At 62.7% G+C, this 15,141-nt stretch overlaps 2 protein-coding genes across 3 annotated transcripts in view; both read left to right on the top strand.

The window, feature by feature from the left end:
• Parvb (parvin beta) overlaps positions 1–3,283 on the top strand; it is a 58,304-nt gene extending 55,021 nt beyond the window's left edge. For both annotated transcript variants that reach the window (XM_042672320.1, XM_042672321.1), the window contains exon 13: positions 2,591–3,283. In XM_042672320.1, coding sequence (XP_042528254.1) covers positions 2,591–2,667 — 77 coding nt within the window. In that variant the 3' untranslated portion in view covers positions 2,668–3,283. The remainder of the gene's footprint in view (positions 1–2,590) is intronic.
• A 3,955-nt stretch (positions 3,284–7,238) lies between these two features.
• On the top strand, positions 7,239–13,954 carry LOC122101845 (gamma-parvin-like). Its single transcript, XM_042672319.1, has 4 exons — positions 7,239–7,321; positions 8,360–8,458; positions 12,556–12,620; positions 13,801–13,954. The coding sequence occupies exons 2-4, from the start codon at positions 8,380–8,382 to the stop codon at positions 13,912–13,914; spliced, it is 258 nt and encodes an 85-aa protein (XP_042528253.1). The 5' UTR covers positions 7,239–7,321; positions 8,360–8,379; the 3' UTR covers positions 13,915–13,954.
• Positions 13,955–15,141: the final 1,187 nt, after the last annotated feature.

Below are 15,141 nucleotides of genomic sequence, written 5' to 3'. Positions count from 1 at the left end.
CACACAGGGTGGGATGTGTGTGCACACCTACTGCACACGGGGTGGGATGTGTGTGCACACCTGCTGCACACGGGGTGGGATGTGTGTGCACACCTGCTGCACACAGGGTGGGATGTGTGCACACCTGCTGCACACGGGGTGGGATGTGTGCACACACCTGCTGCACACGGGGTGGGATGTGTGTGCACACCTGCTGCACACGGGGTGGGATGCGTGTGCACACCTGCTGCACACAGGGTGGGATGTGTGCACATCTGCTGCACACAGGGTGGGATGTGTGCACACACCTGCTGCACACGGGGTGGGATGTGTGCACACACCTGCTGCACACGGGGTGGGATGTGTGTGCACACCTGCTGCACACGGGGTGGGATGTGTGTGCACACCTGCTGCACACAGGGTGGGATGCATGTGCACACCTGCTGCACACAGGGTGGGATGTGTGCACACCTGCTGCACACAGGGTGGGATGTGTGCACACCTGCTGCACACAGGGTGAGATGTGTGTACACCTGCTGCACACAGGGTGGGATGTGTACACACCTGCTGCACACAGGGTGGGATGTGTGCACACCTGCTGCACACAGGGTGGGATGCGTGTGCACACCTGCTGCACACAGGGTGGGATGCGTGTGCACACCTGCTGCACACATGGTGGGATGTGTGTGCACACCTGCTGCACACAGGGTGGGATGTGTGCACACCTGCTGCACACAGGGTGAGATGTGTGTACACCTGCTGCACACGGGGTGGGATGTGTGTGCACACCTGCTGCACACAGGGTGGGATGTGTGTGCACACTTGCTGCACACAGGGTGGGATGTGTGTGCACACCTGCTGTACACAGGGTGGGATGTGTACACACCTGCTGCACACAGGGTGGGATGTGTGCACACCTGCTGCACACAGGGTGAGATGTGTGCACACCTGCTGCACACAGGGTGGGATGTGTGTGCACACTTGCTGCACACAGGGTGGGATGTGTGTGCACACCTGCTGTACACAGGGTGGGATGTGTACACACCTGCTGCACACAGGGTGGGATGTGTGTGCACACCTGCTGCACACGGGGTGGGATGTGTGTGCACACCTGCTGTACACAGGGTGAGATGTGTACACACCTGCTGCACACAGGGTGAGATGCATGTGCACACCTGCTGCACACAGGGTGAGATGTGTGTACACCTGCTGCACACAGGGTGGGATGTGTGCACACCTGCTGCACACAGGGTGGGATGTGTGCACACCTGCTGCACACAGGGTGGGATGTGTGTACACACCTGCTGCACACGGGGTGGGATGTGTGTGCACACCTGCTGCACACGGGGTGGGATGTGTGCACACCTGCTGTACACGGGGTGGGATGTGTGTGCACACCTGCTGTACACGGGGTGGGATGTGTGTGCACATGCTGCACACGGGGTGGGATGTGTGCACATCTGCTGCACAAGGGGTGGGATGTGTGTGCACATCTGCTGCACACAGGGTGGGATGTGTGCACACCTGCTGCACACGGGGTGGGATGTGTGTGCACACCTGCTGCACACGGGGTGGGATGTGTGTGCACACCTGCTGCACACAGGGTGGGATGTGTGCACATCTGCTGCACACGGGGTGGGATGTGTGCACACCTGCTGTACACGGGGTGGGATGTGTACACACCTGCTGCACACGGGGTGGGATGTGTGTGCACACCTGCTGCACACGGGGTGGGATGTGTGTACACACCTGCTGCACACGGGGTGGGATGCGTGTACACCTGCTGCACACGGGGTGGGATGCGTGTACACCTGCTGTACACAGGGTGGGATGCGTGTACACCTGCTGCACACAGGGTGGGATGTGTGCACACCTGCTGTACACGGGGTGGGATGTGTGTGCACACCTGCTGCACACAGGGTGGGATGTGTGTACACCTGCTGCACACGGGGTGGGATGTGTGTACACACCTGCTGCACACAGGGTGAGATGCGTGTGCACACCTGATGTACACAGGGTGGGATGTGTGCACACCTGCTGCACACAGGGTGGGATGTGTGTATACCTGCTGCACACGGGGTGGGATGTGTGTACACACCTGCTGCACACAGGGTGAGATGCATGTGCACACCTGCTGTACACAGGGTGGGATGTGTGCACACCTGCTGCACACAGGGTGGGATGTGTGCACACACCTGCTGCACACAGGGTGGGATGTGTGCACACCTGCTGCACACGGGGTGGGATGTGTGTACACACCTGCTGCACACGGGGTGGGATGTGTGTGCACACCTGCTGCACACGGGGTGGGATGTGTGTGCACACCTGCTGCACACGGGTTGGGATGCGTGTGCACACCTGCTGCACACGGGCTGGGATGTGTGTACACCTGCTGCACACAGGGTGGGATGTGTATACACACCTGCTGCACACAGGGTGTGATACGTGTGCACACACCTGCTGTACACAGGGTGAGATGCGTGTGCACAGCTGCTGCACACAGGGTGGATGTGGCCAGGGCAGCTCTGTGGGGTGGTGGCGGCGGCCAGGCTCCGCTGGTCCAGGCCCTGGGCGTCCGCCACACTGTTTCCTGTGTCCGTGTCCTCTGCAGATGTGGTGAACCTGGACCTCAAGTCCACCCTGAGGGTTCTTTACAACCTGTTCACCAAGTACAAGGACATGGAGTGACCAGCAGCGGAGCCGGCATCGGGAGCTGTCCACAGCGCCGGCCCTCCCGACAGCCACGTGTGAGCCACGCCAGAGCCATGAGAGACCCAGGCACCTTGGCCTCCACCGCCTCGTGCCCGCCCCTGGGCCCGCCCCTGGCCCCGCCCCTTCCTGTCCCACGGGACGGCCCCTGTGCCCACCCCTGGGCCCGCCCCTTCCTGTCCCACGGGATGGCCCCTGTGCCCACCCCTGGGCCCCGCCCCTTCCTGTCCCACGGGACGGCCCCTGTGCCCGCCCCTGGGCCCACCCTGGGCCCGCCCCTTCCTGTCCCACGGGAGGGGGCCATCCTCAGCCTCTGGCTTCTGTGACAGCGCTCGGGCAAGGCCCTTGAAAACGCAGTATTTTATCAGCTACCGCACGTTGGAGGCCTGGCTCCGGCTCCTTCCAGAAGATGCTGAGCGGCTGACAGCCGAGCGGCCACTGCGCGGTGTCACGGGCCAGCCTGTGGTGCACCGCTGTGCCCAGGGACTCGGCGCTTCCTCTTCTCTGGAATTTTCCAGGCTGGGCTCTCCTTGGAAGTGGAGCATTTTCAGCAAAAGGGTTTTACAGATTAAACAGTTTTATCTCAAGTCCTAGAGGTTTCAGTGTGACACAAGTATGGTCGTGAGTGTGTGTGTGTGTGCACGCGTGTGTGCTCACACGCAGGCACTGCTATGGGGGCTCAAACTCGGGGCCTGAGTGTTGCTCCTGAGCTTTTTTGCTCAAGGCTAGTGTTCTAACACTTGAACTGCAGCACCACGTCTGGTTTTCTGGAGATACAAGTCTCACAGACTTTGCTGCCTGGGCTGGCTTTGAATTGTGATCCTCAGATCTCAGCCTCCTGAGCAGCTGGGGCTGCCGGCGGAGCCTCCTCAGGACCCAGGGTGGGCAGGCTCCACAGCCCACAGAAGGACATCACAGGGCTGGGGGGCTGGAGGGGTGGTGGGATCCGCCTCTGAATGTCCCAATCAGGGACCCTCCTGCCGCAGAGACGGCTTCGGAACTTGTGGGTTCAAGAGGCTTTGAGAGGACCACCACCGCCAGTGCGTGAGCTTCACCGGAGGGCTGGCCTCTCCCGCGGGGCCTCTTGCTCGGCCTGTTCCTGCTGTCCTGTCCTTGGTGCGTGCCAGCGTCTGGCCTCAGGACCCCGGTCATGCTGGTGTGGACCCCACCGCCCGCTGGGCCTCATCTGTACGCACAGACGCCCCGAGTGCCGGGCTTGGCCTGTCACGGACATGGTGCATCGCCCCAGAGCCCGCGTCTGCGCTCCTGGGAGCGTCCCCGGCATCAGCTGTGTCTGCCGGGTCTTGGGACCCGCCTGGTGCGGCATGCCCCCCTGCGCCCCATCTTCCACCAGCCGGGAGGAGGGGCCCTGCGCGGTCGCTCCTGCTTCAGCTCTGAGCCTGGGCGGCCGCAGCAGGAAGGGCCATGCTGTACCCCTCCGCCACGCCGCGTGGCTGTGTCACCGGGTCGGGCACGGGCCGGGTGTGGTCTGGGTGCAGGAAGCGGTGATGTTGGACAGCCGAGTCCTCACAGGCCACAGCTAGGAGGCTTCTCACCCACAGCCGTGCGCCGCCGGCTCTCGGGACGCCTGGCTCAGGCCTCGGTCTGTCCTGGGGGACACGGGCCGGGCAAAGCGGGAGTCAGGATTTACGGGGCGCCCGGGGCTGTGAGGTGGGCGGGCAGCTCTGGGCAGCCAGGCCTGGACGCTTCTCTTGCAGCCAGCCAGGGTCCAGTTTCCTGGCTCTGAGCCTCCCGGGTGTCCCCCAAACTGAGCATTCTGGGCACACGCCTGAGATGCACATGCCTCTTAGCTGCTAATTCAAGAAAGTGCTGGAAACTTCTTTCTGCTTGGTGGTCACATTTTCTTGATTTTCTTTTTTGGGAGGGGTCTGGGCCTCAAGAGCGCATTCCTGGGAGGTCGTTTGTGCATGGCCAGCGAGGGGCTGAGGACAGGGGGTCTGTGGGGCTGTCTGGGGGTGCCCATGCCCTGCCCTGTGTGGGGGCCTCAGCCCGGCCTCCCTCCCCCCCGCCACCCACGGCCACACCACCCACGGCCACACCACCTCCTTCCCAGGTGACATTGTGCCCCCCCCCCGCCGTGTCCTGACCGACGTGACCACCTGGATGTGTTCCCCTCCCTTCATGTGCCAGTGTATTACCACCTTTTAAACTGCTCTGAGCAGCATTTACTTCTTGGTGTTACATATAAAGCCACAAATAGAAAGCTGACCGCAGGAGGTAGAGTTCGCCACACCCACTGAACCCAGTACCCAGCACCCAGCACCCAGTACCCACCCTGTACCCAGCACCCTGTACCCAGCACCCTGTACCCAGTACCCAGCACCCTGTACCAAGCACCCAGTACTGCTTGCGCCTAAGATGGCTGTGGAGGCCATATGGCAAGCCGCAGATGTGTACCTATAAAGCTCTGGAGTGCACAGGCAGCCTCTGTGTGTGTGTGTGTGTGTGTGTGTGTGTGCGCGCGCGCACACGCGTGTCTGCCTGAGTGCTGTCCCTCAGCATTTTTACTCAAGGCTGGCACGTTACCATTTGAGTTACAGCTCCACTTCCATTTTTGCTGGCTAACTGGAGACAAGAGTCTCATGGCTTTCCTGCCAGGGCTGGCTTTGAACTGTGATCCTCAGATCCCAGGCTCCTGAGGAGCTGGGGTTACACTGTGGCACCTGGCTGAGCTGTGTCTTTCACGGCCATGAGTCTTCGTGAGTTTGGTGGTGGTGTTTGTGCTGGCTCTGTGCCAGGGCTGCGGGTTCACACACGCCAGCCTGCGTGGGCATGCTGACCCAGAGTGGACGGTGACTCGGCGAGGCTGGTCCCCTTGTCTGTCCTGGAAGGAGCAGACGGTCCTGAGCTCAGCCAGCAGGGGTGGTCTAGCATTGATTCTCCTGCCTGGACAAAGGTCCTGGGGTACATCCAACGCCGCGGTTTCCTCTATAGAACGGTTCTAAAATTGTAGCTGGCCGCAGGATGGCTGGCCTGGGCAAGGACTGGACGAACACTATTTACAAAGGCGAATGAACATTCTAAGCTGGCTGGAAAGAAAGCAGCAGGCTTTGGACAAAACGTGTCTGGAGCCAGCTGTCTGCAAGTGTGGGGGCTGGCGGCAGCTCGCGCCAACCGTCCAGCTCAGGACTGGGAGGGGCCGAGCTGTCCCTGCTGGGCTCTCCAGCGGTCAGCCGCCCCTAGCCAGCCTGTCCCCTGGGGAGCACGAGGCCACGCCTGTTTTGTCACCCTCTGGGATGGTGAGCGGCTGGTGGAGCCTGGTATGCTGTTCAGGGCCCCGTAACAGGACAGAGAATCCTCTGTCCTGAATGTCTCCCTCTGTGGTTACAATGCCCGCCGTGGGGCCTGCCCCACCTTTATCAGGGCAGCCTGATCTAATACACATCAGAGAGGACATGGAGTCCTCTCAGTGCTGGTTTTTGGAGCTAGCGATGACGCACGGCCTTCCGTGCAGCCAGTTCGGCCTGCGTTCCGTGGTCAGGGACAGCGCTCGGCTGACCCCTGCAGCCCCTACTCCTCCGGTCACATGGGTCAAATTCAGTGACAGAGGCCAGCACAGGTGTTGATCCTGGAAGGGGGGGGGATGGCGGCGAGACCCAGGGAAGGGGCAGCTCCCTGGGGCACTGCCACGGGTGGGGGGGCGAGAATGGGGCCCACCCCGTGCCGTGACTGCTGCCACCTCCATGCAGGCCTCAGGCTGGCCTGGGCACGACTGAGCGGCTCTTCCTGTGCAGCCGCTCCGTGTGAATCCTAGGACTCTGGGCTCCACTGTCCACAGCCCGATGGCCCCGCACGACCTTGCGGTGTACTTACCACCAGCCCCCGCCAGCCAGTCCGTCTGTCCGTCTGTCCATCGGGGCCTGGAGTTGCTCTTGGATCTGGGCTTGTGCTGGCCAAGGGGACAATTCGAGGAGGGATGCCAATAGAGATTTGGAGAGTGCTGTGCGTGCCCAGACTGCCGCGGCAGAGCCGGACCAGCCTGCCAGGGAGCCCGCCAACGCTGCCCGCCGCTCTCCAGCTTGGAGTGAGGCCATTGTAGATAACCAGATGTCAGCCGGCCAGCCCAAACTGCCCGTCTGTCCCAGAGTGCCTGGCCCAGCCATATGTCCAGGAGGACTGTTGATTCGAGCTGTTCGATTCTGGGCTGTTTTGTTACGCAGTGGTGACTAACTGATGTACCCGCCCTGCCTTGAGACATGGAGCTCGACCCCTCTGGTGTCAAGTCCTGGGCGGTCCAGGAAGGAGGAGGGCGGGTCCATGATGGTGAGCGGTGGAAGACCACCACGATGGCCGAAGTGGCAGACAACCTGCTGATGGCCCAGTGCAGAATACCGCCCCATCCCGGTCCCCCCCCTCCCCCCCCTCCTGTCTCTAGCATAGCAGGGGAGGATGGGGAGGGCCTGGCCTGGGGGAGGGGAGGAGGGAGAAGAGTGGGAAATGTCAGAGGCCAGCCACCGTCCTCCAGGAGTTGGCAGGGAGGAGGCGGGGCCTCCAGAGGAAGTGGGCCCCTCCAGAGGAAGTGAGGGCGGGGCCGCTGCCCAGCGTGCGGGACAGGAACCTGGCTCAAGGGTCGTCTGCCAGCGCCTGGGCCCTGGTACGGAGGGAGCTGCAGGTGAGTCCTTTGGGCACCCTGGCCCTGAGCTGCTGGAACCTTCTTCCTGCCCACAGGCGAGGTGGGGGGCCAGAGAAACCCCATCTCGGCAGGTGGCTGGTGAGGGGAGCCCCCAGAGGGCAGCCCCAAGTCCCACCACTGGCTCGGACCCTGCGCACATTGCCCGCGCCGCCCGGCCCGGAAGGCCCCTCCCCGCCCAGAGGTGCAGCCTGGCGGCCCCTGTCACCCCGGGGCAGCCTGCCCACGGCCTGCTCCTTCCCAGCCTTCTCTAGAGGAGCCCGCCCAGGCCAAGCGTCTGGCACCAGAGCTGCGTCCCATCTGCCCCTCCAGCCCGCCCTGGCAGGACCAGAGAGGGGAGGATTTCTGCCCAGCGTCACGCAGCCTCTCTGAGGGGAGCCGGCAGTGGTGGCCAGGCCGAGGAGGCCTCCTCTCCCCTGCCAGCTGGGAAGCGGGGCCCAGCGTCACGCAGCCTCTCTGAGGGGAGCCGGCAGCGGTGGCCAGGCCGGGGAGGCCTCCTCTCCCCTGCCAGCTGGGAAGCGGGGCCCAGGGCCATGCCTGTCTCTGTGTCTCCCCCAGCATGCGGTTTCCAGGGCCCTGCAAATGCTCTTCTCCCCCCAGCTCTGGGTTTGCTCCCCATCTCGTAGCTGAGCTGAGAAGGCCAGGAAGGCCCTGGGGTGGGGAGAGGGAGGGTGGCAAAAGCGGAAGTTGGGCACTGGGGAAGCAGCTGCTGCCCTGGGGGGGGCGAGCCACTTCATACCTTGGGGTCCCCAAAGATGCCAGCGTACCCCCCGAGGCTCACCTCCACACAGGGGGGTGGGGCAGAGGGCCGTTCCCCGGGCCGAGCTGTGCTGGGAGCCTGGAGCTTCGAACTCCGTCCCCGGAGCTGGGGTGGGGCCCTGGGCGGGGTGGGGTGGGGGCTGCGGGAGCACCCCCGGCCCGAGGGCGCTGGTCCACGCTCGCCAGGCTGGCTCCACCGCCTCCTCCCTGGGGTCCTGTCCCGGCCCAGCGCCTCCCGAGTGACGCCCGCTGTCCCGGCAGCCTCTACCACCCGACGGAAGATGGAACCCGAGCCGCTCTACAACCTGCTCCAGCTCCCGAAGGACGTGCCTGGGGCTGTGGAGGAGGAGATCCCACAGGGTGCGGCGGGGGCTGGGGTCAGGGCTGGGGGTCAGGGCTGGGGTTGGTGATGGGGTCAGAGGTGGGAGTTGGAGCTGGGGGTCGGGGCTGGGGGTGGGGGCTGGGGTCGGGGCTGGGGGTGGGGGCTGGGGTCGGAGCTGGGGTCAGGGCTGGGGTCGGGGCTGGGGTCAGAGCTGGGGGTCAGAGCTGGGGTCGGAGCTGGGGGTTGGGGCTGGGGTTGGTGATGGGGTCAGAGGTGGGAGTTGGAGCTGGGGGTCAGAGCTGGGGTCAGGGCTGGGGTCAGGGCTGGGGTCAGAGCTGGGGGTCAGAGCTGGGGTCGGGGCTGGGGGTTGGGGCTGGGGTCAGTGCTGGGGGTCGGAGCTGGGGTTGGGGCTGGGTGTCTGTGTCTGTGTCAGGCCAGGCCAGGCCCAGGGCAGAAGCTGTCACTGAAGTCTGCTTCTGCTTGCATGGGTGGGCTAGGTCCTGGCCTGCACCCCCGCCCCGAGCTGTCCCCCACGGCCCGGCCCTCATGTCCCTCACGTCCCCACACCCCGTCCCTCACGTCCCCCACACCCCGTCCCTCACGTCCCGTCCCTCATGTCCCCCACGCCCCCCACACCCCGTCCCTCACACCCCGTCCCTCACGCCCCCACACCCCGTCCCTCACGCCCCCCACACCCCGTCCCTCACGCCCCGTCCCTCACGTCCCCACACCCCGTCCCTCACGCCCCGTCCCTCACGTCCCCCACACCCCGTCCCTCACGTCCCCACACCCCGTCCCTCACGTCCCCACACCCCGTCCCTCACACCCCGTCCCTCACGTCCCCACACCCCGTCCCTCACACCCCGTCCCTCACGTCCCCCACACCCCGTCCCTCACGTCCCCCACACCCCGTCCCTCACGTCCCCCACACCCCGTCCCTCACGTCCCCACACCCCGTCCCTCACACCCCGTCCCTCACGTCCCCCACACCCCGTCCCTCACGTCCCCCACACCCCGTCCCTCACGTCCCCCACACCCCGTCCCTCACGTCCCCCACACCCCGTCCCTCACGCCCCCACACCCCGTCCCTCACGTCCCTCACGCCCCGTCCCTCACGTCCCTCACGCCCCGTCCCTCACGCCCCCCACACCCCGTCCCCCACACCCCGTCCCTCACGTCCCCACACCCCGTCCCTCACGTCCCCCACACCCCGTCCCTCACGTCCCCCACACCCCGTCCCTCACGTCCCCCACGCCCCGTCCCTCACGCCCCCCACACCCCGTCCCCCACACCCCGTCCCTCACGTCCCCCACACCCCATCCCTCACGTCCCCCACATCCCGTCCCTCACACCCCGTCCCTCACACCCCCCACACCCCGTCCCCCACACCCCGTCCCTCACGCCCCCCACGCCCCGTCCCCCACACCCCGTCCCTCACGCCCCCCACACCCCGTCCCCCACACCCCGTCCCTCACGCCCCCACGCCCCGTCCCCCACACCCCGTCCCTCACGTCCCTCACACCCCGTCCCTCACACCCCCCACACCCCGTCCCTCACACCCCCCACACCCCGTCCCCCACGCCCCGTCCCTCACGTCCCTCACGCCCCGTCCCTCACGCCCCCCACACCCCGTCCCTCACGTCCCCACACCCCGTCCCCCACACCCCGTCCCTCACACCCCGTCCCTCACACCCCCCACACCCCGTCCCCCACACCCCGTCCCTCACGCCCCCCACACCCCGTCCCCCACACCCCGTCCCCCACACCCCGTCCCTCACACCCCCCACACCCCGTCCCCCACACCCCGTCCCTCACGCCCCCACACCCCGTCCCCCACACCCCGTCCCTCACACCCCGTCCCTCACACCCCCCACACCCCGTCCCCCACACCCCGTCCCCCACACCCCGTCCCTCACGCCCCCCACACCCCGTCCCCCACACCCCGTCCCTCACACCCCGTCCCCCACACCCCGTCCCTCACACCCCGTCCCTCACGCCCCTCACGCCCCGTCCCTCACGCCCCGTCCCTCACACCCCCCACACCCCGTCCCTCACGTCCCCCACACCCCGTCCCTCACGTCCCCCACACCCCGTCCCTCACGCCCCGTCCCTCACGCCCCCCACACCCCGTCCCTCACACCCCGTCCCTCACGCCCCGTCCCTCACACCCTGTCCCTCACGTCCCCCACACCCCGTCCCTCACACCCCGTCCCTCACACCCCCCACCCCCCATCCCCCACACCCCGTCCCTCACGTCCCCCACACCCTGTCCCTCACGCCCCCCACACCCCGTCCCTCACGCCCCCCACGCCCCGTCCCCCACACCCCGTCCCTCACACCCCCCACGCCCCGTCCCTCACACCCCATCCCTCACGTCCCCCGCGCTGTCCCCCACACCCCGTCCCTCACAGCCCTGTACGGGCGGCACTGCTGTGGGTACTGATTGCCACAGCAGGACCCCTGTGGGCCTTCTCTGTGCAGTGCTGAACTGAGTACTGCTCTCCCACAGTACCTCATCTGTTCTGAACTGAGTACTGCTCTCCCACAGTACCTCATCTGTTCTGAACTGAGTACTGCTCTCCCACAGTACCTCATCTGTTCTGAACTAAGTACTGCTCTCCCACAGTACCTCATCTGTTCTGAACTGAGTACTGCTCTCCCACAGTACCTCATTTGTTCTGAACTGAGTACTGCTCTCCCACAGTACCTCATCTGTTCTGAACTGAGTACTGCTCTACCACAGTACCTCATCTGTTCTGAACTGAGTACTGCTCTCCCACAGTACCTCATTTGTTCTGAACTGAGTACTGCTCTCCCACAGTACCTCATTTGTTCTTGGGGGGTGTCACCACCTCCTTTCCACATAAGAGGAAACTGAGGCACAGAAGCAGCCACCGCAGTCCCTGGCAGCATGTTGTGAGCTCATCAGGGTTCATGCAACCATTAGAGCAGAAATCCTTCCCAGAAAGGAAGGGGCAAGGGCGGGAGGGCTTCCTGGAGACCTGGAGCTCAGCTTTGGCGGCCAGGCTGTGGCGTCTGCCCGGGGCACCACACTTTGGTGCCCAGAGGCCCCCGGAGGCCCCGGGCCGGCTTCTCCCGGGCCTCCCGCTGGCCTCTTGCTGTGCCAGTCCAGGTAGGTTAGGTGGGTCCTTCACCATTGGAAAAACGTTCAATTGTTGTTTTATAGCTCATTTCTCCAATTCTGAAAAACCAGAGCTAGAGCCGAGATGATTAAGAGAGGCAATCTGCCCCAGGAAGTGGGGAAGCTAACATGTCCATCCACCCTTCTGTCCACCCATCTGTCCACCCTCCCACCCACTCATCCATGCATCGCCTACATCATTTTCCATCCATCCATCCATTCATCTATCCACACATGTATCATCTGTCCATCATCTTTCCATTCATCTATCTATCTCTCCATCCATCATCTATCTATCCATCCATCATCCATCTATCTATCCATCCACCATCTATCTATCCGTCCATCATCTATCTATCTATCCATCCATCATCTATCTATCTATCTATCTATCTATCAATCTATCTATCCATCCATCATCTATCTATCTATCTATCCATCCATCATCTATCTATCTATCTATCTATCAATCTATCTATCCATCCATCATCTATCTATCTATCTATCTATCTATCTATCCATCCATCATCTATCTATCTATCCATCCATCATCTATCTATCTATCTATCTATCCATCCATCCATCCATCATCTATCTATCTATCTATCTATCTATCTATCCATCCATCATCTATCTATCCATCCATCATCTTTCCATCCATACATAACTTTTCCATCTGTCTGTCTATACATACATCCCCTATCGTCTTTCCATCCATCCATCCATCTCTCCATCCACTCATCCATCCATCATCCATGTATCATCTGTCCATCATCCATCCATCATCTTGCCACTTACCATCTAGCTGTACATATATATACATATATATAATCCATCTACATCTTCCCACCCATCTATCCATCATCCCTCCATTCCTCCACCCATTCCTCCACCCGTTCGCCATCCGTCTGTCTCTCCTGTGGCCCTGGTCTGTGGGTGACCTGCAGGGAGAAGGCTACCGAGTGCCCATGTCATGTCTCCCTCTGCCTCCAGGAGAAAAGAAGAAGTACCTGCCACCCAATTCGCGGAGGGACCGGAAGTTTGAAGAGCTGCAGAAGGTACACCGCCTTCCGCCCAGGCCCCTGAACTCCTCCTTCCCCCGAGGGGAGGCAGCCTCCGGCTGGGCAGGCGGGGGCAGCAGCCCACCCCCCGGCCTTGGCCCAGACGGGCAGGCCGCGGACCCAGGCCCCAGGAGACGCGTTGAGTGGCTGTGTGGTGAACACGGGCTGGGCGCTGACCGCCACCTTCGTGTGCAATGCCCACAAGCTCCCTGGCAGTGGAGAGACACCTGCCATCCCACGGGAGAGGCCGTCTGACCGTGTGGACCCTGCGGCCAGGCAGCGCTGGGCGGGGCGGGGAGGGCAGGCTGGCCATCAGGCCTAAGCCCTGCTTGGCTGCACTCCTGGCTCTCTCCTTGGCCGTGGGTCTGTCTGTGGCCTCAGGGTCAACTGGCATGGCGGGTTTGGGCCCCTGCTGCTCTCTGTCCTGTACCTCCAGTCTGAGGTCTGTTTCCCCCTCCAGGGAGGCCTCCTGGCCTGCACCCTGTCCCAAACCCACAGCTCTAGGGCTCCCTGCTACATTCTCTCCCGACCCTCTCCTTCCTGTGGCCCAGTCCCATGCGAGGTCCTGGGCACAGACAAGGACTCCTGGACCCGTCCTGGGCCTCCACGGCCCCCCTGGTCAGATTCCCCTGACATGGATCCTGGGAGGCCGTCTTGGATGATGGAAGTTTCTGGGTGTGTGTGTGTCACCCGCCAGCGTAGTGCGGACGTCGCCAGCCACATCCTCCCGGCAGAGCCGGGGCTGGGGCCACGGCACCCATTGCAGCAGCTCGGTCTGCTCCCCACCTGCCCCTACACCAACCACAGGTCCCTTGCGCCCGTCTCAAGCCTAGCCAGACACAGCGGGTCTGTATTCCCCCCTCTCTTTGAGGCACCTGCTGTCCACATTTTGCCACCACTCTGTTCTACGGCCGCCTACCCCATGTGGAGCATTTGTGACAGCAGTGCCGATTGCTGAGCACCAAACCCTTACGCACCCCAATGCCAACCCCACCATGCCTGGTGTGGTGCCGGGACCCAGGGCTCTGTGGAAGCCGGGAAGTCAGGGAGGGCTTCCTGCAGGAGGTGGCCTGCGACTGGGCTTGTGAAAGAGTCAGTGGGTGGAGGCGGCACTTGGGCTGAGGTGGACGCAGGGCCGGTGCCCCCAGCTGGGTCAGCTGTCCCCTGGTGGCCGCAGGTGCTGACCGAGTGGCTCAACATGACCCTGCTCCCAGAGCACATCGTGGTGCGAAGCCTGGAGGAGGACATGTTCGACGGGCTGGTCCTGCACCACCTGTTCCGTGAGTGCTGAACCCCCGTGCACAATTCCAGGCCCAGCCAGGCTCCCGCCACCATCCCCGGGGAAGAGGTGGGCAAGCGGGATGTGTGTGTGTGTGTGTGTGCCGTGTGTGTATATATGTGTCTGTGTGTCTGTGTGTAGGTGTGTAGGTGTGTATGTGTGTGTATGTATGTGTATGTGTGTAGGTGTGTATGTGTGTGTATGTGTGTATGCGTGCATGTGTGTATGTGTGTATCTGTGTGTCTCTATGTGTGTATGTGTGTAGGTGTGTATGTGTGTGTGTAGGGGTGTGTGTATGTGTATGTGTGTGTAGGTGTGTATCTGTGTGTCTGTGTGTATGTGTGTCTGTGTGTATGTGTGTAGGTGTGTATGTGTGTAGGTGTGTATGTGTGTATCTGTGTGTCTGTGTGTGTGTAGGTGTGTGTATGTGTGTATGCGTGCATGTGTGTATGTGTGTATCTGTGTGTATGTGTGTATATGTGTGTATGTGTGTGTGTATATGTGTGTCTGTGTGTGTCTGTGTGTATCTGTGTCTGTGTGTCTGTGTGTGTGTCTGTGTATGTGTGCGTGTGTGTATATGTGTGTATGTGTGTGTAGGTGTGTATGTGTGTATCTGTGTGTCTGTGTGTATGTGTGTAGGTGTGTATGTGTGTAGGTGTATATGTGTGTAGGTGTGTATGTGTGTAGGTGTGTATGTGTGCATGTGTGTGTATGTGTGTATCTGTGTGTCTGTGTCTGTGTGTGTCTGTGTGTATGTGTGTATGTGTGCATGTGGTGGTCTGTGTCTGTGTGTCTGTGTGTATGTGTGTGTAGGGGTGTGTGTATGTGTATGTGTGTGTATGCGTGCATGTGTGTGTGTGTGCACGTGTGTGTGGAGACGCTGCCCCACGCCCAAGGCGGGAGGGGTGGAGATGCGGCTCCAGCCCAGCCGGATGCCCGAGACCGCTCCTTTCCTGCTCCCCATGGTCTCTCCAGCTTTGGAGACGCGGCTGCTGGTTCTAGGGACTAGGAGATAGGGAAGAAGCCCCTGTCCCTGCTGGGACGCGGCGTCCACAGTCCGGGCCTCTCCCGACCCCGATGGCTCCCCCAGGAGCCCCAGCGGCCCCTGGCCTCCACCCCTGAGGGCGGAGGTTCTTCTGGTGCCTTTCCTGGGGCTGGACTCAGGTCCTGGGTACTCTCGCTTGGCTTTTTCACTCAAAGGTGGCACCACTTGCACCACACCTCCACTTGTGGCTTTCG

Source organism: Dipodomys spectabilis, unplaced genomic scaffold, assembly GCF_019054845.1.
Source record: "Dipodomys spectabilis isolate Male_0828 unplaced genomic scaffold, ASM1905484v1 ptg000694l, whole genome shotgun sequence".
NCBI classification, from domain to species: domain Eukaryota; kingdom Metazoa; phylum Chordata; class Mammalia; order Rodentia; family Heteromyidae; genus Dipodomys; species Dipodomys spectabilis.
Note: the sequence above shows the minus strand (reverse complement) of the source record. Positions and strands in the feature narration are given on the sequence as shown.